General features: G+C 36.9%; 1 protein-coding gene across 1 annotated transcript; it reads right to left on the bottom strand.

The window, feature by feature from the left end:
* Nucleotides 1–643: 643 nt before the first annotated feature.
* Nucleotides 644–22,933, bottom strand: osbpl10a (oxysterol binding protein-like 10a). Its single transcript, XM_065284268.2, has 13 exons — nt 22,496–22,933; nt 17,701–17,876; nt 14,623–14,702; nt 14,453–14,521; nt 13,812–14,003; nt 11,489–11,708; nt 7,047–7,177; nt 6,403–6,546; nt 3,936–4,437; nt 3,353–3,539; nt 3,080–3,262; nt 1,416–1,569; nt 644–1,140 (listed from the first exon to the last, which is right to left on the bottom strand). The coding sequence occupies exons 1-13, from the start codon at nt 22,714–22,716 to the stop codon at nt 1,096–1,098; spliced, it is 2,304 nt and encodes a 767-aa protein (XP_065140340.1). The 5' UTR covers nt 22,717–22,933; the 3' UTR covers nt 644–1,095.
* Nucleotides 22,934–24,658: the final 1,725 nt, after the last annotated feature.

Here is a 24,658-nt window from a genome sequence, read left to right as displayed (position 1 = left end):
ACCCTTGACAGAGCTGACAAATGTCGCGTTATTTCCTTAATGTTTTGCGCGTGTAGGTCCAGAAAGCTGTTTTCAACCATGATAAGTAAATTCCTAAAGCGGTCATTTTTTCTTATAACGCGTTGTGTTTCTGGTTTCATGTGTTACAGTACTGACCAGTCTACAGGTTATTTAGTAATCTAACACATCCTGAAGTTTGACTTCTCATTAAGTTAAAATTATATTATTAGTAATCAAAATTAATATATATATATATTTTTTCAACAATTCAAGTTTGTACTGTCAGGTTGCTTTTGAAACATTTGATAAAAGTGACATTTCAAATGAAAAGTTAATTTCATTATTTTTTGCAAAGATAAACGATAACAATGCGCTACTTATGTTCAAAGTGAAATTATACTGAAGTCGTTTTACATTTGTTTAAAAATTCACCTGGTATTGATAGACCACATGTGAGTTATTGACCACAGCAAAAATATATCTCGGTCTCTAACATTATCTTTGAAAATGAATTTTTTCTGAAAGAAATTAACTTTCCCCCCTGCTTTCCCCTAAGTTAAAATGACTTGTAAATCTGAGTTAAACAAAAAAATTGAAGGCAGCAAAGATTTTTTTACAGTGTGTTATGAAAATCCAGCCTCAATTTGCATTGTGAGATTATTTTAATATAAATTGAGTACATGTGATATATAGTCATTATATAATACAAAACTCAAACACATTACAGTATAACAAATGTTTTTCTTCATGTTTTTGAAATATGGCACAAGAAGAGTTTTTGCTTTAAAGCTTTCATGCTGTTTAATGGAGATTTAACAAAAATCTATATTTCTCTTATTCTATAACAAAACTTCACATGGCACATTATTACATAAAATATGTATGTACATAACCACAAAGGATTGGTTAGGTTAGTGTGAAAAATAATATATCATTTAAATACAGTGTATAAAAGTTTAATTCTACATGATCATGTTAATAATATACTTTACATTTCTGTACAATCTCTCAGATTCCTGTATGTTATATTGAAGTTCAGTATGTGACCTGCAGTCTTTGCCGTTTGTTTTCAGCATCTATGTTGTATTTTATCTCTCAGTTTGTTTTCCATAATGGGTTTCTGTACACCCAGCTGTCACCCTACAAACACAAAAACAGAGATGTTGATGATCTTTAGACAATTTGCATTTAGAAAAAAAGATCATTTTTAATGCACAAGAACAAACACACTTTCCAGTATCCTCTTGCAGAAACACATCAACCTGTCGTCTGTTCATCTCCAGTGTATTTGTAAGTTTCCCAACACTTATGTGACAGCAGTACACAGATAGTTTGTCACATTTATACCATGCAATTCTGTCAGTAACACATGTAACCTTTATTAATAGTGTTATTGAGGAAAAATATTGATGCACCTCTTTGTTGAAGTATTTGGGTTTCCAGGGTGTGTTGTTCTCCGATCTCTGTTTCTCTTCTGATCTCTGGTCTTCTTCTAACAGATGTTTATGTTCAGTAGCCATGTCAACGTTCCCATCCTTCAATGCTCTCGTGACGTACTGCCAGAGACGTCTACATTCAAAACACATACACATCAGACAAACTCCTATAGATGTTTAGCAAACCAATCATTACAGAAAAATTTAACAAAATGTTATTTCCTAAACAATTTTTTATATCGATAAACATAATGAAGAATGACTTCATGTTCAGTAGAGAATTTCTTATCTATGACATTCAGAGACCGATGGTCCTTAAGTCGTCCAAAGCTATTAAACAACAACGAAAATGAAAAAATATTAAATAAACAACAAATGATTTGATTTGTGTCTCTGTAGTTCAATTGGTAGAGCATTGTGTGAGCAGTGCAAAGATCACGGGTTTGATTTCAGGGAATACACATATAAAAAAGAAGGTATACTGAATAGAAAGAATCAATGCATTAATTATTTTATTTTTTTTATTACTTTTTTAAAAGGAAAAATTAACAGACATATTTTAAACTTGTTTAAATTAAGTTATTCATGTTTTAAAATCCAGTTAAATAAAACAATAAAAAGTGAATTTGAAAATCATTTAGAAGAATAAATATAAAATTTAAACTCTTTAATTCATGATTTAAAAGATCGATAAATCCAATAATAAAATATTAAATTAAAGGGGACAAATCATGAAAATCAGACTTTTGTCCATGTTTAATTGCTATAATTGGGTCTGCAGTGCTTCTATTAACCTAGAAAATGTGAAAAAGATCAACCCGGTAACTTAGTTTTGGTAAACCATTCTCTGCAGACAAGTGAAAAAATAGCTCATTGAAATGTGGCTCCTCTTGTGATGTCAGAAGGGGATCTTATTATAATAATACCACCCCCCTTACTCTACACTATCCAACCACGTCACTGCCATTTAGTGCAGAGATCAGCTCATTTGCATTTAAAGGCACCCAAAAATGGCACATTTTTGCTCACACCTACAAAGTGTCAATTTTAACACGTTATAATAAATTATCTATATGGTATTTTGAGCTTAAACTTCACATACGTTCGCCCAGGGACACCAAAGATTTGTTTAACATCTTAAAAAACCTCTTTTGAAATTTCCCCTTTAAAAGATAATTTTAAATGGCCTTTTAAAATTGCATTTTTTTAAGAATTTGCTTTTCTTTGACGTTTTGCCAAATGCTTTTCTTTATTTATTTTTTAATTGAATTCAAAAAATGTCATTGCAACATTGGACAGGTGGGGGCAACCAATCAGCTTTTGACTTAACACCCCCTTTTCCACATTAAAGTAAATAAAATATGGAATATCATTGGACAAAAAAGATCTGTCATCATTAAAACATGAACTTTATAACATTATAAAAAGATAAATTGATTCTTCATTTAATTTTTAAGCGGCACTCCTGATCCTCCACTGAAATGGACTATAAGTTGTAACATTAGATTGGTGGTGTTTATATCTGGATGGGAAATTCTCATTCTATAGCGCAGTCATTGTACATTACACCTTGATTTAAACATTATGTAAATCTGTTGTGAATTCTCTATGTGGCTCTTATGTTGGTGTCTTGTTGTTCTCACCTAGATTCGGTCCGTCCCTGTTTCTTCACTGGGCGAATCAGTTTCCTGCTTACAGGTAGTTTAGTGGTGTCAATCACTTTGGTTTCTCCGCTGCTGTATGTAAATTCCAGCGTCCCGTTCCACTCCCCCTGAGCTTTACACACGATGATCCCGCTGGAGTTCTGCTTCACCTCTGCTGTTACCCTTAAACACACACAAACACACACATTCATCACAAATCAATTAAACCATCAATATATCAGAAGATCTGTATAAGGACAGTAAGTCACAGACCTGTGAACTTTACCCCCGTAGAAGGGTTTGGTGTGGAATGTGACGTTGGCCGAGTATCCTGTCTTAACACAGCTGATGGTGACCTTTCCTCCCAGCTCCACCCATGGTACAGTAAGGATGGAGCGAGCATACGCACTCGGGAATGTAAACACATACTCCTCATCGTAATCCCGTAAATACAACACACCTGAAAGTCAAAGGTTAAATTTCAAAGCAAGACTTAACAAAAATAATAGTTTAACTTCATTATGTTTGAGTATTTCATACATTATGTTGGGGAATAGAAATCATCTTATCAAGGAGATTAATATAGTGTCTGTCTGTCTAACTATCCATTTGTCTGTCTGTTTATCTGTCTCTCTTTCCATCCTATATAGACATAATAAACATACTGTAGGACAGGTAGATGAAAAAGTGAAACATTAAATGCAATTAGATCTATTCTCATGCAATTAATTAACTGTAGTGATTTGAAACTTCGCACATACTTGATTTTATTGTGTTCTGTAGTTGAAGCTGGGTAATGAGCCCATACAGCATACTGATCATTTTGAATGATAATGAAGCTGACATCATCACCCACCTTCACCCACCATAGAGACTCCCACCGACATGCCCATGAACTTGCTCTTGGTCCAGATATGTGTGTTGACACACATTCCTCTCTCAGCACATTCACAGTAAAACCCCGACACCGGTGGATGATGGGACACCTGCTCCGCCACAAATCTCACCCTGTAACAGTCCGGCTCCGCCTCTGCTGCCTCACGATTGGTCCTTGTGTTTGTCTCTTGCGCTGCTGACCCAACCGGAGGCGTTTGAGTTCTCAGAGGTCGGATTCGATCTCGTGAAACCTCCCAGGAGCAATGAAAGGTTTCGCCAAGCACAGGATTGTAGGGCTTTTTGGCGACAGCACCTTTGCGGCCTTCGTGGAAGGCGGTCAGATAATACTCGACGAATCTCGCCATGCGCTCCTCGGGGCCGCTTCCAGTAGAGATGGCCAGAAACAGATCGGGGTGAGCCATGAAGTTAGCGTACATCTCTAGTAATGAACGCTTCTCCAGGATAAATGTAGGTAACACAACCTAAAGAGAGGAAAGAGAGAGCAAAGAGTTTTAGTTTCACATTTACATTTATGCATTTGAAAGATGCTTTCATCCAATGTGACTTCTAGTGCATTCAGATAAATTTTGTATTCAGTATGTGTGTTCCCTGGCACTGAACCCATGTATTGCCAATGCAATGCTCTACCTACAGTATGGAGCTACAGGAACATGAATTATAAAGCCAATTTGGTGTGCTGTCCGAGGAGAGGGCTCAGAGCTCAGAATTTTTTGCCCGAACCCAGAGTACTTCCCCAAAAGAAAAGTGTAAACATAAAAACCGAGGAAATGCGGTGAGAAAACTATGTTTGACTAGGAGGGCCCTCATGTCGTCCAATGGGAGCTTTGGCTGAGATGCTCGCAGCATCGGACGAGAAAGCCCCATTCACGAACTAGAACGAGGTGCGGAATTAAACAAATTAGGGCAAATTGACCGGGAGGCTGTCGCAGCATCCGACGGGAGCTTTGGTTGAGATACTCGCAGCATCGGACAAGACGGCTGAAGAATGAAACGAGAGATTAAAGTTTGACCGGGGAGACCCTCACAGCATCCAACGGGGGCTTTGGCTTGGATGCTCACGGGTCTCTGCGTCTCGGAGTGTTGGAGTATGGCCAGTGCCCCCAAGATTGGTGGTCGACGGGGGAAACAGGAGGGGAGGATTCGCTTCCTGGGCCGACAGCTTCCGCAAAGATGAACGATGTATCGTCGGACAAAAAGAGATACATTTCGGACATGGCGACACTTGGGCAAGGCCAGATGCTGCAAAAACTGTCACAGGACAGAGGTGAGGGACTGCTATTTATAGGCACCTCTCCCACTGATTGGATGGATCACATGACCATGCTCATCCCAACTTTAAATAAACTTCATATCACGAGTTTGCATTAACATGTAATCGATAGGGAAGAGATAAAGCAAGGGGAGGGCTCCGAGCTTAGATTTTTTTGCCCGAACCTAGAGTACTTCACGTAAATGATGGACAGCAGCCAGAAAAAACATTCCCAAAAAAATGTTAGTGTAAAAACCGACGAAACACGGTGAGAAAACTAGGTTTGACTAGGAGGGCTCTCAAGGCGTCCAACGGGAGCTTTGGCTGAGATGCTCGCAGCATCGGATGGGAAAGCCCCGCCCCCATTCACGAACTAGAACGAGATGCGGAATTAAACAAATTAAGGTAAATTGACCGGGAGGCTGTCCCAGCATCCGACGGGAGCTTTGGTTGAGATACTCACAGCATCGGACAAGACGGCTGAAGAATGAAACGAGAGATTAAAGTTTGACTGTGGAGACTCTAACAGCATTCGATGGGGGCTTTGGCAGGGATACTCGCAGCATCGGATGGGAAAGCCCCGCCCCTATTCACGAACTAGAACGAGATGCGGAATTAAACAAATTAAGGCAAATTGATCAGGAGGCTGTCGCAGCATCCGACGGGAGCTTTGGTTGAGATACTCGCAGCATCGGACAAGACGGCTGAAGAATGAAATGAGAGATTAAAGTTTGACCGGGGAGACCCTCACCGCATTCGACGGGGGCTTTGGCTGGTATGCTCACGGGTCTCTGCGTCTCGGAGTGTTGGAGTATGGCCAGTGCCCCCAAGATTGGTGGTTGACGGGCGAAACAGGACGGGAGGATTCGCTCCCTGGGCCGGCAGCTTACGCAAAGATGAACGATTCATTGTGGACGGGAAGAGATCGATTTTGGACATGGCGACACTTGGGCGAGGCCTGATGCTGCAAAAACTGTCACAGGACAGAGGTGAGGGACTGCTATTTATAGGCACCTCTTCCCGCTGTTTGGGTAGATCACATGACCATGCTCCTCCCGAACTTAAGTAAATAAACTTCATAATGTTGAAGAAGAAAACAGTTGAATTCAGTAGTGACTCTGTGATATGAATAATCTATGTGATTGTTTTGTCTGTGTGTTAGTGTTTTAATAAGTACTCGTGTCAGGTCCATCCCCAGTTTGAGTTGAGACAGCAGATGAAGAATAACGCTCCTCTGATCCTCCATCACACCGAGATCTTCCTCAGTATTATCTTCTGTATCAATCTCTTCATCACTGACAGAAATCTCCTCCGTAACATCCTACAACAAATACACAAACAGTAAGATTAACAGCAAGAGTCTTTTAAAATGATTCAAAATGCATACATGATATAATATTTATTATTATTAAAGTACATTTTGTATTACATTTTATACTAATAGTGCAATCTTTTCTCTAGTATCCTCTCTTAGTCCTTCAGATGCTGGAGTTTCTGTAAAGGCCTCATTAGATTTGACCCCAGACTACAATGATTTTAGATTTAGATTTTTTTCAAAGGACAAAATTAGAAAATTCTGTAGATCCCCAGGGATTGTGTGTACTTACAATAAAGTAAATACTGTAAATCAATGCTATGCCAAAATTACAAATGGGAATTTAATATTTGCAACTCTCTACTCTATTCATGTAAATTCAATGACTGTCTGGGGTCCAAGCTAAATACACAGATTTCACTGAATCAAATATACATTCAAAACACCCTTTACAGCGTTAATGATTACCCATAATGCATTATGCTCTTAACAGAAAGTTGCTTTACCTCTGTGTTCTGCAGTAAGTTTGTTTTCCTGAGGGAGGGCGAGGGCTCAGCGGAGGGCAGGGTAGAAGCATCACCGTTTCTGAGATGTTGACCTGAGGGTGACTTTGCAACGGTCCACACAGGAACATTATCTGTAAGGACGCAGAACAACACGGCCAGCGGTTAGAAATCACAACCAAAAAACTCAATATCTGATCAGTGATTAATCTATTAATCTTCTTTTTTTATCACTCAGTGATGAATCTGAAAATAAAAGACTAATGTAAGCCCCCAGGTGGTTTGCTGGTCTGAGCATTTATTCTGGTCTCCCAGTCTAGACTAACCAAACTTGTATAGCTATGATGTGCCCTAAAATACCAAACAAGATCTGTCTAACCAGTTTAAACCAGCATGGTGATCAGCTAAGACCAGCAAAACATCTAAAGCTGGTTTACACTGATGGACTTTCACGGCAACAATGAGAATCCCAGATCATGGGATGAGTCCAAACATCTCAGTATTTCATTCAAACATCTTCTCTATTGACAATTACTCATTGGCCTGAGAGCTTGAACTCATACCAGACCTTCGTCAGATCTTCATCATCATCATCATCGCTCAGGTCTTATCTCACACTCAGCGGGATGCCTTGTGTGGAGAGACGTTTAAAAGAAGCTCAGAGATGGGATGAGATTTTTAGCATTCAGAGCTCCAGCAGGAGTCAGAAGATGATGAAGAGCAGGATAATGATTTTCTCCTTCTAATGTCAGTAAAACCTTCTGTTAACATCAATGGTGTTAAAGCTTCAACACATCTATGACCTTTTGACACACTGCAGATAGCATCACAGAGGTCTTGTACTCGTCTTCAATTCACATACAGTATCTGTGTATAATATGTTGACTATTTTCTGTACAGAAATCTGATATAAGCTATATTAATATAAATGGGTAGGTTTTAAATAAATAAATATATACAAAACAGCACTTCCATAATTAAACCTGATGTGAATTATCTAGAAATCTTTGCATTAGCATTCCAATCATCTTAATAGCAGCTGCTGGCTGGCACACTGAACCACACCATTTGCATACTAGCAAAGTGTCATTTTCATGCTAAATTAAAATGATAAAGTTCTACACTACAAGTATACTATTTAAAAGTATAATACTCTTTCAGCAGTGCTTCAGCGCACTTGAAGAAGCTGGGGGTCGATGCTGGGTTTTAAAGTCAATATGATGTTGAGTTTTAACGTCAGTATGACATTGGGTTTGGACGTTGGGTTTTGATGTCGGTATGATGTTGGGGTTTGACGTCAGTCGAATGTTGGGGTTTAACGTCAGGCCAATGTTGGGGTTTGACGTTAGGCCGGCATTGGGTTTTGACGTCAGTCAGATGTTGGGGTTTGACGTTAGGCCGGCGTTGGATTTTGACGTCAGTTGGACATAGGGTTTTGACGACAGTATGACGTTGGGTTTCGATGTCAGTGGGACGTTGGGTTTTGACGTAGGTATGACATTGGGTTTTTACGTTGTCGGTATGACATCTCTCAAAAGTATTTTTTTCTGTCAGTGAACATGTCAATGGCTTCAAAATGGCAAGTCCTTATGTTATAGTTCATGAACAAGACAGTCAAAATGATAAGGCATCTTGTCAATATACCAAGTGTACACAATTACGTGTCAGTATTTTTCTGATTCACATTTTTACATTTTTTCTGTTAACAAATTACACACATTGTGATTTTCTGTAAAATAATCATATTTTACAGTACAAATAAAATGTACAAAATTTTAACAAAAGAAAAAAAGTCAAAATTTCTGAAACTCAAGATTCCCTTGAAAGCAAATTATCAATTCAGTTCACACACTGCAAACAATGATTTTCAAGAAAACATTTATTTGTATTTTTGTCTTGTTTTCAGTAAATATTTATTAATTCTCAAATTAAGATGCTTTTTCTTGATGAGCAAAACGACCCAAGAATATGGGGCGAGGTTTTAGACCAAAAATATCAAATTTAAGTGATTTGTGCATAAAACAAGCAAAAACAATCTACCAATGGAGTAAGCAAAAAAATCTTGGAACATTTGAGATATTTGCTTGCCCCATTGGAAGATTTTTTTTGCTTGTTTCATGCACAAAATCACTTAAACTTGATATTCTTGGTCTAAAAACTAGACTTATTTTCTTGGGTCGTTTTGCTCATCAAGAGAAAGCATCTTAATTTAAGAATTTGTAGATATTTTTACTGAAAACAAGACAAAAAAACTAAGAATTCTTTTCTTGAAAATCATTTTTTGCAGTGCATTTACAAAAGACAAAATAAAACTATGGAAAACACGCTTGGAATTACAGATTATGACAGAAGGTCAACAATCTTGCATGTCATGATTTATGCAATGAACTAATATCTAAATGTTTTGAGATGTAAGACTATTCAACACCAGTTGATATTTAATGATAATTACATGCAATTGAAAATGTAGCAAACAGCAGACAATTGCACATAATCATCTGCATGATCGTACCAAGCATTTGCAATTTGCCCAAAACAAGGAGAATTTTCTTTTATGTTGTGCACAACTGACTTTATGATGTGGAGGTTGAACAAAGTGTTTGAAAAATACATTTTGTCCATATGGATTCAAGTTTAAATCAAGGATTGACCTCAACAGAATCATGTGCCATTGGTTAACCTCAGAGCTTACAATGGATCTTATGTTTATAAGCTACGGTTTTAAATGAATTTGTCTATGGAGAAAATAACTTCTGGAACCCGGCCACTGCTCTCGATTGATCTCAGTGCATATGTGAACACTGACATCATTTATTATTCAAGAAGAATTCATCACACACTTTTCACACAAGTTAATGCATCATTAAAACTAAATGAATATCATCTTAACCAACAGTGATGTTAAAAACAAAATATACCAGGTGGTTTCAACCTATGGTTGGGTAAAAAATGGACATACCCAATCGTGCATTCTAGAAAATATGCATATTTGACCCAACCATGGGTTAAAACAATAACCTTCAAACACTTACTTCTAAATGTTGTGTATTAAAATCAGTTTTGTCATGTCAACATTTAAAGTATCTCTTGTTAAACCTCACGTTCCTGAATATGAGATGCAAATACTGTGTGATATTCAGATCAATGCAAAAACATAAAGTATCACAAAAACATGCAGAGAATAGACATGCACAGAGCAAAAGAGATCATTCAAGATGTTCTGGCTGCTCATTATTATAAAAACAAACAGATCATGCAGACAAGACAAATAAATATTTACCTGATTGATGTTTTCCTCTTGTCTGGATCTGCAAGGCCCCTGTCTGAGCCCCGCCCCTTTAAAACTCCACCCATATGAGAGCCCCGCCCCCAGAACTTTTTAATAAAACCATGTACAGTTCAATTTATATGTTGTGGTGTCATAAAGAAACCATTCACCCAAAAATAAAAATACTGAGACTTCTTTCTCTTTCTCAACTCCATTTCATTTAAATCCCTGTCTTTTATTCTTCCATAGAAACACAAGAAAAGAAATGATGCATTTTCGTGATTCAACAAAAGCTTAAGGACTTCTTTGAATCATTCAGAATAACAACATTGTCTTATTTATTCTCAGTTTGAGCTCATTTGAAGTGACAAGACCGAGAGCCCTTTAACCTCCGGTGTTGTGCCCCACTTAATTGTTTACACAAATAAAAAATAAATGTAAGAAATAAAGTTTATGAAAGATGACACCTAAATGATGCTTGTTCACAGAACAGAATTTAAAGCACAACATTTAAAACAAGTGTTTCAGGTTACTTCAGATATTTGAGGGTTTATCCTTGGAAAAAAACATTGTCCGCTGGAAGATTTCCAATGATCTTTTTGCTTAGTGAGTGAAAATGAAAAAATCAAAACCCAAAATATCAAATGAACTAAAAGCAATTCAGGATGTAAAAGTCATTGTGGAGGTGAAGCACCTGAGTCCATGTGAACGATGATCTGAAATGTTTTTTATTGGGTCAGCATTGATTGTTAATTCAGGCACCTGTGTGTTTCTTTGGCATCCGACTCATCCAGCACACACTAATAAGATCACTTACACACCAATAAAACACTCACATGCTTTGAAGGGATTTATTTCATCCCTTCAAACAATATCCAAAGTGCTACACAAGCAAAACTACAAATGATACAGAAAGGCACAGAACAAAAAAAAAACAATTGAAATGAACCGTCGATACAGATGGAGTCCAAACACACAGACAAGAAAACAGAACATGCAAAATAAAAAACAGCCCTTCAACAACATTTATTGCAAACGTTTAGTTGCATCGGCCCGGTTAAATACGGACAGGAGCCACAGTCTACCTCGCCCTGATCTTTGCTGGGATCAGGGTCCGGCGTAACCAAGGGCCCTTCGGGGCCGCCGGGTGTCTTTAGGGTGTCCGTATTGGACTCACCAGAGGGCGGAGCGCGGTCGTACGTCGACTGAATGTTGCTGTTGTGTCCGACGCTCTGCTGTAAGATAGTCAGGCATTCTCCAAGGCAGCTGAGGGTGGCGGCAGACGTGGCTTTCAGCAGAAGAAGATCTTGATCCAGACAGGACACAGATCCTCTTGTGGGTAAAGATTCGATGGACTGAACCAGACTCTTCTGCTGACCTTCGGCCTGATTCATAACCTAAAAAGACACAGACAGAGAGAGCGTGTCCATCAAATACTCGAGAAAGACTATAAGACAGTATTTTAAAGATGCTGTGAGTCATTTTTGTGCTATTAGTTATTCACCGTCTTAAGTAAATAAAGCCTGTTAGACACACACACACACAAACTATTTAATTTTCTAAGTAATGTGTTGGCACAGATACACAACAAATAACCCACCAGAGCTGAAACGGACACGCTTTATATATGAAAAAGACACCGGCATCAGTAACAGCGACAAAAAATATTGATCAATATTGTGTTAATACTACACATGATAATGTTGTAAAAAAGTTAGCAACCATTTAAAATTTTGCATTAAGAGCCACAATGTCGTCTTGTCTTTTGAGTACAATTCATTGGCCAAAAACCTGAAAAAAATGTTGCATTAAAAGATATCATATAAGATGTGACCCGTGCTGGGAAAATAAGTCAGAATGTGCACTGTCTTATTTTGAGCTATGCAAAAGAAAATATAAATGTCGATTTTTGACGAAATTGAGGTTTTCATAAAAATAAGTACATTAAGCCCTCATCTAGCGATATCGATGGTCTAAATAGTCATTAAACATCTAAACCAGTGGCGTAGCCATGGGTGTGCCAGGGTGTGCCGGTCCCACCCACAGTGGCAGCTGACAAACCTAAAAATATAGTCTCAATAAAAAAAAGTTTACCAAACTTGTGCTATTGTTGTTTCCTTAGAATATATGTTTAAAATCAACCCTTTCATGCATAAGTAAAAAAATATTTGAACTGACCCCTTGTGTCCGTGGCGACATATCATGATTGAACACTGCAGCACCATAATAACTAACAGATGTATGCTATTTGTTTTATTTTGTTTTTCCTTTTTTATTACAATATTCACCAACTTGCTTATCATGTCAACTATCTGATATTCCGATTCTTCATTTAAAAGCATTTATAAATTATCTTGATCTATACCAAAATGAGCATTGCAGTTCGGAGAGTCCTGTCAACCGGATTTACAACACCTGAATTCCCCAGTGTATTGTTTTACTAGTACTTATGTGTATTTAAATGTCTGAAACATAAAATAAACATTATGTGGTTGGTTGAAAACACTGCATATTAGTTGTGATATATGACAAGTGCTGATCGTGTCCGTCTCTGGCTCAGCGCCAACCAACATGCAAAAGCCGTTTGAATATTTCTGATTCCGATACTGACTTTTGCCCGGCTTACTTGTGTAATTAATTGTTGCATTTGGATCTGCCTCCGTCTTCTCACTCATAACATCATGGTTATATGCTTATGGTTAATAATTTTGCACAGTAATATGACAATAAATGTGGCACACCCAGATTTTCGGATGCACACCCAGAGTCTCTTTTCTGGCTGATCTAAACTGATCTTTATTTGTATGGGGTTTTTTAGACGTGGACCATCCTAAATGCTTAATCTAATACAAAAAGCTCCATCCACATGTGCGTCTGAAATTTTAAAAGAGTTATTAAAATAGATAAGACATAAAACCGTTTTTCCTCGTGCTGACTGACAGATCTGAAGCATGCACAGACGCGTGAGCGGCCGACCCTGATACATATCTACACAGAATTACAGTTTTAAAAATATCTGATGTGTAAGATTATATTAGACCCTTGCATTACAGTAGATTTTAAAGCTGTCTGTCTTAATGTCAATCAAACAGTAAAAGAAAAAAGTTGAACATATATTTTTCCTATAGTATTGTTTTTGACTTTGTGTGTGTTAAATCTATTAGTTAATCTATAAGTTATTAGTTAAAATTTGGTAACAAGACGTTTGCAAATAAGAAAATACAAGGTATATGACATAGTTTTGTTCAAATATTTTGATATCAAAACACACAAATCAGAAAGTGATTGTTTCTCTCATGAAGTCCAATGTGTATCAAAGATATTTCACCTCCCGCAGGTGTGTCATACATTTACATTTATGCATTTAGCAGACACTTTTACCCAAACTGAATTACAGTGCATTGAAGTTATAGATTTTATCAATATGTGTGAATCAAACCCATGACCTTGGCACTGTTAACAGAAAGCTCTCTACCAAATGAACTACAGGTTTACCTTACCTCTCTGACCTCCTGGAGGTGCTGTGGATACTGGTTTTTGGCATGACGGGCAGCTGCAGGCGACTTGTGGTGTGTGATGGTAATGATGTTGCTGGAAGCCCCATGATGAGGCAGATGTCTCTGAGATGCAGGTGAGGAAGATGGAGTAAGATGAGGAAGAGGAGAGAAACTCTGTGCTCGACCAGATGAAGCCTGAGAGAGAGAGAGAGAGAGAGAGAGAGAGAGAGAGAGAGAGAGTTACACACACACACACGTACACACAGGAGGGTTTGAATCTCTCTCAGGTGGGCTGAACCGACTTTGACAGCGAGCGTAGGTGCTAAAGCAAACCAAGCCAAGCACCATCCCGCATGTCTGAAATCTGGCCAAGGACAAAAATACACAACAAACAACACATTACAGACTAGAGAAAATATAAATGGGACATTTAATGATGCAGTTTGAAGGTGAACCGCTAACAGACACTAAAAATACAGCAAACTGGATTTCTGGAAAAATCTCCTGTATGTTATTTCAATGCAGCATCACTATAGATAGCAGTGCATTGAACATTCTGTAATTTACTGTAAGCACCAGAATACTTTATTATAAACACACACAATACATTTAAGTCTTTAAGTGAGTTTGTGTGTGTTTTTTACCTGTGTGTCCAATGTGTTTTGAGTTCGGTCAACACACAGATGCTCCTCACAATCCTTTAGTTTCCTCAACTGTAAATAACAAGCCGACCAATCAGATTACGCCGATTCAATGACAACTCAAAACACATTTTTCAAGCATCTCCAGTAGACTCTGTGAAGTGAGTTTGTACCTTGGCACTGCTGTCAGAATGGCGTCTGCTACAGGCCTGAATCTGTGTCATCCACACGTGCTGCTCTGTGCTATCCACCGCTGGACAGAGGAATTATGACAGATTCATGTAAACATGAGAGACAGAAACCACATAACACTTACAAAAAAACTCTTACAACCCTTACATGGTTTTACTACAGTTCAAAGCAACAATATAGGTACCACAATATAACCATGGTATTGCTACAAAAAATTGGTTAATTTTCATAAAGAGACAAAAGATTAGGGCGGTCAAAAGATGAATTGCGATTAATTGCATACAAAATAAAAGTTTGTGTTTGCATAATATATTTGTGTGTGTGTGTGTGTGTGTGTGTGTGTATTGTTTGTAATTGTTATGTATATTTAACCCTTTCCCCGCCATTGACAAGATATCTAGTCATTTAAGAGAAAACATTTGGATAAAATGTTACTCTTTTTAGTGTTTCTGATGAGGTTTTAGGGTTATCTGTAATACCGCGATTATCCACTAGATGGCGCACTGACCCAATTTATTTAAAAAAAAATGATTTTACACTGAGTTTATGTTTTGATAATCGTTCTGAATCTGATCTCTGACAAAAAAATCTCTGAACACTTTACAAAAATGCAATTATGTAAGCTTTTTGCTAAACATTTTGTATTTTTGAAGAAAATGCTCATATTTAAGAGTTTATAGATAGGATGAAACAGGTTTTCCTGTTTTGTTTGTTTGTTTGTTTATTGTTTGTTTGAAAGCAGATGGTTTGTTCTTTCATTTGATATATTTCTATGTTTATATATTTATAGAAGAAAATTTTCCTGGAAGTTTTTTTTTTGGAAACTTTTGTGAAAATCACAAAAAATGCAGGTGGGCATCTTTTCAAAAAAAGGTTACACACATGACATACATGTGTACATATATGTATATTTAACTCTTTCCCCGCCATTGACAAGATATCTAGTCATAAAGAAAACATTTGCATAAAATGTTACTCTTTTTAGTGTTTCTGATGAGGTTTTAGGGTTATCTGTAATACCGCGATTATCCACTAGATGGCGCACTAACCCAATTTATAAAAACTTTAATTTTACGCTGAGTTTATGTTTTGAATCTGATCTCTGACAAAATTCCTTTACAAAAATGCAATTATTTAAGCTTTTTGCTAAACATTTTGTATTTTTGAAGAAAAATGCTCATATTTAAGAGTTTATAGGCAGAGGAAAAATATAGATAGGATGAAACGGGTTTTCCTGTTTTGTTTGTTTGTTTTTTGTGTGTTTGAAAGCAGATGGTTTGTTCTTTCATTTGATATATTTCTATGTTTATATATTTATAGAAGAACATTTTCCTGGAAGTTTTTTTTGGAAACTTTTATGAAAATCACAAAAAATGCAGATGGGCATCTTTTCAAAAAAAGGTTAGCAGGGAATACACACATACATGTGTACATATATGTATATTTAACTCTTTCCCCGCCATTGACAAGATATCTAGTCATAAAGAAAACATTTGCATAAAATGTTACTCTTTTTAGTGTTTCTGATGAGGTTTTAGGGTTATCTGTAATACCGCGATTATCCACTAGATGGCGCACTAACCCAATTTATAAAAACTTTAATTTTACGCTGAGTTTATGTTTTGAATCTGATCTCTGACAAAATTCCTTTACAAAAATGCAATTATTTAAGCTTTTTGCTAAACATTTTGTATTTTTGAAGGAAAATGCTCATATTTAAGAGTTTATAGGCAGAGGAAAAATATAGATAGGATGAAACGGGTTTTCCTGTTTTGTTTGTTTGTTTTTTGTGTGTTTGAAAGCAGATGGTTTGTTCTTTCATGTGATATATTTCTATGTTTATATATTTATAGAAGAAAATTTTCCTGGAAGTTTTTTTTTGAAACTTTTATGAAAATCACAAAAAATGCAGATGGGCATCTTTTCAAAAAAAGGTTAGCAGGGAATACACACATACATGTGTACATATATGTATATTTAACTCTTTCCCCGCCATTGACAAGATATCTAGTCATAAAGAAAACATTTCCATAAAAACGTGTTCCTGATGAGGTTTTAGGGTTATCTGTAATACCTAATTTATAAAAAAACTGAAGCAAAAAATGATTTATTAATTTTACACTGCGTTTATGTATTGATAATCGTTCTGAATCTGATCACTAACAAAATTCCTTTACAAAAATTCACTTACTTGTTTTTTTTTATTAAAAAAAATATTTTTGAAGAAAATACCCATATTTAAGCATTTATAGGCAGAGAAAAAATATAGATAGAATGAAAGTTTTTTTCCTGTTTTGTTTGTTTGTTTGCTTGAAAGCAGACGGTCTGTTCTTTCATTTGATATATTTGTATGTTTATATATTTATATGTATATTATATACTTTTGTGAAAATCACAAAAAATGCTGGCGGGCATCTTTTCAAAAAAAGGCTGACGGGGAATGAAATAAATACACACATGTATTTATTTTATTTACGTGGGTGCGTGCGTGCAAGTGTGTTTGTGCATGTGTGTGATATTTAAAGTGTTAAGGATACCCAGTGAAACAAAATGTTTATTTATCTTCTGCTCACACTTTGTTTTCTCTATCTGGCTCAAGACTACACTACCAAACATATTGTATATATATATAATTACCAGTGCTGGAAACTTTGGGTCTTATTCACTAATAATACAAAAAATACAAATCATTTAATCTTACATGCACACAATCCATTCTCACAAAAAGATTAAAAACTTTGGATTTATAAAAAACTTTTTATGCAAAACATATGGATGAATGATGGTTTACACACAGTTGGTGAATAAGAACCGGAGTGTATTTGCTCTGACAGACCTCTACACCGTATCATTCATTTCATTCAAGTTTGCATTAACATGTAGTCAAATATGATAATAAAGCATATTTTGCATGCTGTCTGAGAGGAGAGCTCTGAGCTTGGCGTTTTAAAGGAGGGATGCTCTAAAAACTCATGGCACAGAGGTGAGGTACGGCTATATAAACCCAAACTAAATAAACATAAACTATTTAATATATTCTGATGTGACCAAAAACATACCTCTGAGTTTAAAGAGCTCTCCATTGGCTGAGCTGACGATGAACATATGAGGTGCTTCATCACTCGATGTTACAGATGCACCAATCAGAGGGAGAGAACCTCTGGGCTTCTGACTCCGCCCCTGTTCATTCACAAAATACTGCAGCTGACCCAACTCAGGGTCTAACACGAAATACCTGGACACAGAGAGAGATTAAATCTAAACTAGAGAATCACCAGCTATATCACAATATGATAAACCACAATATTAACAAAGGATGATGATGATGTCATAACCGGATCGTGACTGTTAAACTAGCAGTCAACATTGAAGTGCTTCATTATACAGCAGTGCAGATTTGCTTTCTATTTTTGTCACACTGCAGATACTCCTGCGTAAATCATTTCAATTTCAGAAGAAAATCATACAGAAATGCACTGAAGACTTCAGATAAAAGCTTTGCTGAATACTTCAATGTAAATGTAAATAACACACACACACACACATCATGCATTTGCTTTACCAAAACACACATAGATTGAGTTTATTATTGCATTTTAAAAAATTTATGAAAAAAGAAATAGAAGCCCACAGATGTTTCATTATCACCTCACACTTTAACCAGGTAAACCATTGTTTAATCAGTTACCTGAAACACAGTGCAAGACTCTTAAATGAATTTTACACTAAGCTTATTGAAATCTATTCTTGGATGCTTTCTTATAAGGCAGCATTGTAGGCAGTGGCGGATCGTGACTTCTTTTCCAAGGAGGCACAAATGCGAAACTCTATAAAACATCGTCATGTGTGTGAAACGTCATGTCAAAATATGTGTTCTGTGCATCATGTGATCGCGTGTCATGTCAAAATATGTGCCTTCTATAGACGCTTCGTAAGGGTTTATGATAAAAGAGACGCTTAGATACTCGCTTAATCTCATGTGTAATCCGAGTGTAGTGTTAAATTAGTGTCTTGCGTGACGTGAGCGTTTCTTTTATCATGAACCTTTTTGACGTGTATGCAGCAGGCACTTATTTGACATGACACCCTGAATACATTTCCGAGAAGCCACCGGCTGCCACTGAGTAGTTTATAAGCACCTCACATTATTTTGGAACCAAGTTACTGAGTCTCCTATTTACCTGTAAACTCTATCACAGGTTAACTCTTTCCCCACCATTGACAAATTAACTCGTCAATTAAGGGAAAACACTTCCCTGCCAATAATGAGTTTTTCCCACTTTGACACTTTGTAGGTGTGAGCAAAACTGTGCCATTTTTGTGTGTGTCCTTTTAAATGCAAATGAGCTGATCTCTGCACTAAATGGCAGTGCTGTGGTTGGATAGTGCCGATTAAGAGGTGGTATTATTATTATTATTATTATTATTATTATTATTATAAGATCCCCTTCTGACATCACAAGTGGAGCCAGACCTATTTTTTCACATGCTTGCAGAGAATGGTTTACCAAAACTGTGGCCTAGTCCACACGGACACGGTTATTTTTATAACCGTGACTTTTTACGCGGTTCGGCCGTTCGTCCACACGAAAACGCAGTATCAGGGCACTGAAACTGAACATTTTTGAAAACCCAATGCTTTGCTTTTTAATGTGGATGGAGATTTCTTTTAAACCAAGCATGTGTGCACAGGATTTGTTTTATGAAAAACTTTAATAAAAATACCTGTGTTCGTGTGGACTAGGTCTAAGTTACTGGGTTGATCTTTATCACATTAGATCAATATTATAGATACAGAATATATATTAGATAAAAATTAAAGTGTCCCTTGTTGGAAAATATATTTACATTAGCTCCTCCCACCAATGTCTGGTTGGACTAAAGTTTAAAAAACAAAACTTTACGTCTCCAGGCTTGTACACCGCGATGTCAATGGTTCAAATACGCATTTTACCGACCTCGCTTTTCTCTGTTTTCCTATCACATATCACATTGAAAAAGGCATTGATTAATTTATTAAGAAAATGTACGAAAAGTGTTAATAAAGTGCCTAATGAGTGTTTATTAAAAATAAAAGGTTTTTGGGGGGGGTACACTGTAAAGAAAATGCAGCATGAAGTTAAAACAACTTTGTTTTTTAAATCAATTCAACCTACTATTTTAAGTTTTGGCTTGTAAAACATTTACATAACCTATAAAATGAAGTTGAAATTGTTTAATTAAATTTTTTTAATATATGTTGATTTGACAAAAATGCTGCATATTTTCACAGTGTACGGTTAGGGGTCGGTGTAGGGAGGAGTTTTATTCTCCTAATAATAAATGTAATAATTTTATTCAATATAATTATCTATGTTTTTATTGCATACTGTTAATGAACAAAAACTTTATGGTGCAAATACTATCTGTCACTATAAAGTATAGATAGCATTTAATTACTATCTATGCTGGTGTGAATAGATATTGCTATTGTAACCTACTATAAACAGCATATCGCGTGTAAGAAAATAAGCTTTTGTCAGAGCCACTGATGTAGTGTGCAGTGCTCCGACATATGGGTGCAAACGCACTTTCGGCAACCCAAATTCGAATCCCGGCTCAAGTTCCCGTATCTCTCTCTCCATCCTATGCTTTCCTGTCCTCTCCTATTATTGATCTAATAAAGGCAAAAAGGGCTCAAAAACATCAAATATATGCTATTGTCATTTAGTGCAAATAGCCGCTGCCAAGCCAAAATTAAATGTGCAGCTTTGTAAAATGTGAAAAAGTAACTCTCAAAGACTTTGTATTGACTGCAAAATAAGACAGCACTTGAGTTTCTCGTCTGGACGCTCAGCTCTTTAGATCTCTGTAGTCTTCAGCCTTTAGGCATCAATGGCTTCAGAATGAGCTCAGACCTGGCGAGTACATGTGATCATATTTACAAAATCTAAATCTTTTGGCCCAGATGAGCTCACAGTATGAAACGAGAGTTTATACACGCAGAGACAGGCAGGTGAAATTTACAGGCGTGACTCACAGAGTAGAAACCATAGCTGCTCAATGTCTGTAAATCATTTACTTTTATTCAAGAGTCAACAGAGGCTCCACAATATAATAAAGTTGATGAATCACCTGTGTGTGTGAGCATTGAAGAAACTTCTTTACAGTTTTGTCAAGAAATACACCAAATCATTTGTAATCAGAATTACAGGTAATGACACTGAAAGAGAGACCCAAATCTCATCTACAAAGGGAAAATATCATTAGGGGCGGAGCTCTTTTTTTTACCTATAGTAAACATCCATAGCAACTGCTTATCAAGACCTAGCAACCATCCAGAACACCCTAGCAACCACATATACCAATGCACTAAAAACACTTTACCTGCTACAAACACAAGCACTGTGATATTGGAAACCATGGAGGTTTTATTAACTTTCCTGATGACATCAGCTTTGTTTCCTGTGGATGTTTATCTTTATTATTGACACACATATAGTAGCAAAGCCTCTTGAGTTATAAAAACACAAAAACCTAAAACTCTTCTGAAAACTGAGGGATAAAAGTGTCGTGACATAAATATGTCAGAATTCATCGCCCACCGCACAAATCACCTGAGAGATTCAGTCGCTGCTGTCGAAAGACACAGGCTTCCCACTAAAAACACTTTATACTTTGTTAATATAATAATGTTGATCCACATTTTATTATGATAACAACAACACACGAAACCTAAGTGAGAAATGCTGTGAGAAAGCTTCAGGTCATCCATCGAGAGGAATTAAGTCACACAAAAATCTCCTGTAATCTGAGAAACACCAAGAGTCGAGTTACATTTCTGCTCGCCAGGGTAATGTTTAAAAGAGTTACAACCTTTGTTAAACTAGCCAGATTTCATTTAACCTGACTGAAAACAAGGTCATGAGAGGCAGATATCCAGTCAGTAACTTTTTTGTTTTAAGTTTCGTACATTTGTTTCACACTGGGAAATGTTCAAGGTCCATGCTAATGTGTGCGAATTTACAGAAGTCTTAACAGAAACATAACAAATGATCTCAAAACAACTCTGTTGTTTCTCTCAAGAAAATATTGACATAGTTTGACAAAAATTAAAGTTTAGGAGAAATAAAGTTGATATTATTAAATCAGTCAAAGCTAAAAGTGTCCTGAGCTTTAAAAGAGCAACATTTGAAATAAAACTCTTCATAACCACATCTGATAATCTCACAGTAACATAACAGACAATAAAAGTGAGAGCTTTCCATCCTGGTCAAATAAGGAAGTCATGCACCATTTAGAGAAACATCTGATCTAAAGACGTGATGTATCCACAAACACAATCCATCTGACCACGTGAAACTTCATTTACTAGTTATTATGATTTATGAATATCATTCAGCTTGTGTAGTAAGTAAGTCTGAATAACTTGTGTTTGTTTCATTATTAATTTCACAAAATAACACAATGACTTTGGTTTCAGATAGATGAATAAACAACGAAATGATTTAAACATTGATCTGCTTCAGTTTAGATGTAAACACACAGATATGAGTACGAAACAGGAAGTGCAACACTTTAGCAATAAAGGACTTCTGGAAACTTCATTACATCAAAGATAAGAATCCAGAATATTACAACACATATCAAATTATCTTTGACTGATGTGCATGAGCATTGTGGCTTATACAAGTATGTGAGCATGTACAAATATACTGTACATAAAATACAAATAAAAACATTCTACTAGTTAATACAAAATAATAGTTAATACTAGATACTAAAGGATACTTTAGTACAGACTAACAAATTGTAGTAATTACCAATACACTACAGTATACTGTAAGTATTAAAATGTGGACTCATTGTCGGTACCTGTTCTGCCAGCCCTGGATGAGATTGGTGTATTTGCTGAGCACTCCCTCTATCACGCGCTTCTGTCCGAGTCGCGGAGACGCGCAGTTCCCCGCCGAAACGCGACCGGGACCCGGAGACCCGAGCGAGGCCGAGCCCGTCCGACCCGCGACGCGAGCTTTAGCGGCGGGCTGCGACGAACACGGGGTCTTCTCCATCGCGTCGTGCGTCTTTAACCGCATCTAAATCATCATCTCAGATGCGCTGCAATGCGTTTCCATCGCACCGCGCGCTCGCGTTCGTCTTTCCGGTGCCATTGCGCGGCTCTGCTCCTCCAGCGGTTTTCTGCTGGAAATCTCAGACCCTCCCTCCTCCAACCCGGATATTACAAAGACATCTGAACGCGTCTGAGCTCCGCGCGGGGCTGATCGACGCGTGCGCGACGCGCTGCCTCTCATCCAAAGGCTGATTCACCAAATATTTTCTGAAACGCGCACGCACACGCGCGCACACTGTACCTCTACACTCTTGTGAAATGGGTCTGAATAGCACCAGATGAGGCTTGTTAGCCCAGCAGAACCATTTACAAGATTTATAAAGAACAGATTATTCCTTACTACCATAAGAGGAACCATTTCTTGTTTCATAAAGGTTCAGTTTTGTGGGGGAAAATGTTTTTTGGCAAATAATCAAGAAAGATTTTGGAAGTTGAGTAGGCTACATTGCATTATTGCAACACAGTGTTCTCTGGTTGTATCCTGCACATTTTGGCAAATGTTAGGTTAACAGGGGTTTCCATGCATACAGTAAATACCATGCACATTAAACATGGCCAAACCATAAGAGCTTTAACACTGAGTTTACATAATGAATTTGGCATAGATGTAACTCTTAATTTACCAATATAGGACTAATGGATAGAGAAGATTTCATATGATGATGTATAGGGTTATAGAGGTGGGGATGCTGGAGTAAACATAGTTTAGTTAATAGTTATGATAGTTTATAGTTAAGATGGGCATGTTCCTCCTGAAATGCTTTCATTTCTCCTACATGTGAAATAAAATCATAAAAATATATTGAACCTGGATTGTGAGTCACAGATAAAGATTTTTTGATACAAAGGATTGACGCACCAAAATAAATCATCATAAAGGACGAAAGGGTGCGGTGTGAACAGAAAATTAACTGATGAAACCCGATTGAAGTCTGTTGGCTGTACTCACCACTTGGTTGTTTTTACTAGCATTGCTAGAATTGATCCGTTTAACTGTAAGTCTGTGGTTCTTGCTGAGGTTTACCGCAGTGTCAGTGTAGTTTACTGTCAGGACAGCAACACATCAGCAAAGAAACCTTTTCTTCAGATGGTGAGATCTGGACAAGCAGTAAAACACACATTATTCTGTCAGGATTGTGCTCTCAGAATCCGGAGAAATGTTTTGGCATATAAAGAAGTACACTTGATAAGAGGATATATTTGACCTGAAGGTCTTCAAACATTGATCCCTGATGACACATTCAGTTTCTATCCATCGGCTGAAGACACACAGTACGAACGAAACAACAAGAGATGTTTGCATACATCACAGAGAGAAACACACAACTTGTCTGTCTTCAGAGACTTTATAATGAACTCGGTATGTTCTTCAAACTTATAAAATGGAAAAACGTTTACATAAAAGCCAATTATCTTCTTAGTCAGGCAGAAAATGTGACCTATGATGTCCTTTAGTCCATTCTGTCTGTTGTTCATGGAAAGATCTTTCACAGGAAAGTGAAGCTGTTGAATTATTTCTCAATCGTTGTCTCCTCTCATTGTGTAACTGTGCTAATGAGAGAATAAAAAGAGTGCCGTGACCTCTGGAGAGATCTGAGGAGGAACATCAGAGTTTCTTAATGAGCTGAAGACCTGACGTCTCTGTCCTCCATGCTTTAAAAGTAACATGGTAATAAGGTCATGTTTTAATCTAAAAGTTTAGAAACACTTGACTGAAATGTTTCTTAAAGATTTTCATTTGTACAGTATGTCAAAAATAGAATTGTAATAAAAATATAATATATTAAATATAATAATCTTCACAGTTCTACTGGACACTTGAAAAATGATTTAACCTGAAAGTATCTTTAGGTTTTTAAGCATTTCACGTCTGACTTCAGGACATGCAGGCGTGAACGATCTGATCT

This window comes from Paramisgurnus dabryanus, chromosome 19 (assembly GCF_030506205.2).
Source record: "Paramisgurnus dabryanus chromosome 19, PD_genome_1.1, whole genome shotgun sequence".
In the NCBI taxonomy this organism is placed as follows: domain Eukaryota; kingdom Metazoa; phylum Chordata; class Actinopteri; order Cypriniformes; family Cobitidae; genus Paramisgurnus; species Paramisgurnus dabryanus.
Note: the sequence above shows the minus strand (reverse complement) of the source record. Positions and strands in the feature narration are given on the sequence as shown.

Bases quoted from the DNA above. Each gene is read 5' to 3' on its own strand.
- osbpl10a (XM_065284268.2), bottom strand. From the start codon at position 22,716: ATGCGGTTAAAGACGCACGACGCGATGGAGAAGACCCCGTGTTCGTCG. The intron at 11,709-13,811 runs GTAAGGTAAACC...GTGTCTTTTTAG, and splicing joins ACCTCCAGGAGGTCAGAGAG to GTTATGAATCAGGCCGAAGG. The intron at 4,438-6,402 runs GTACTTATTAAA...TCCTCTCTTTAG, and splicing joins TGGGGATGGACCTGACACGA to GTTGTGTTACCTACATTTAT.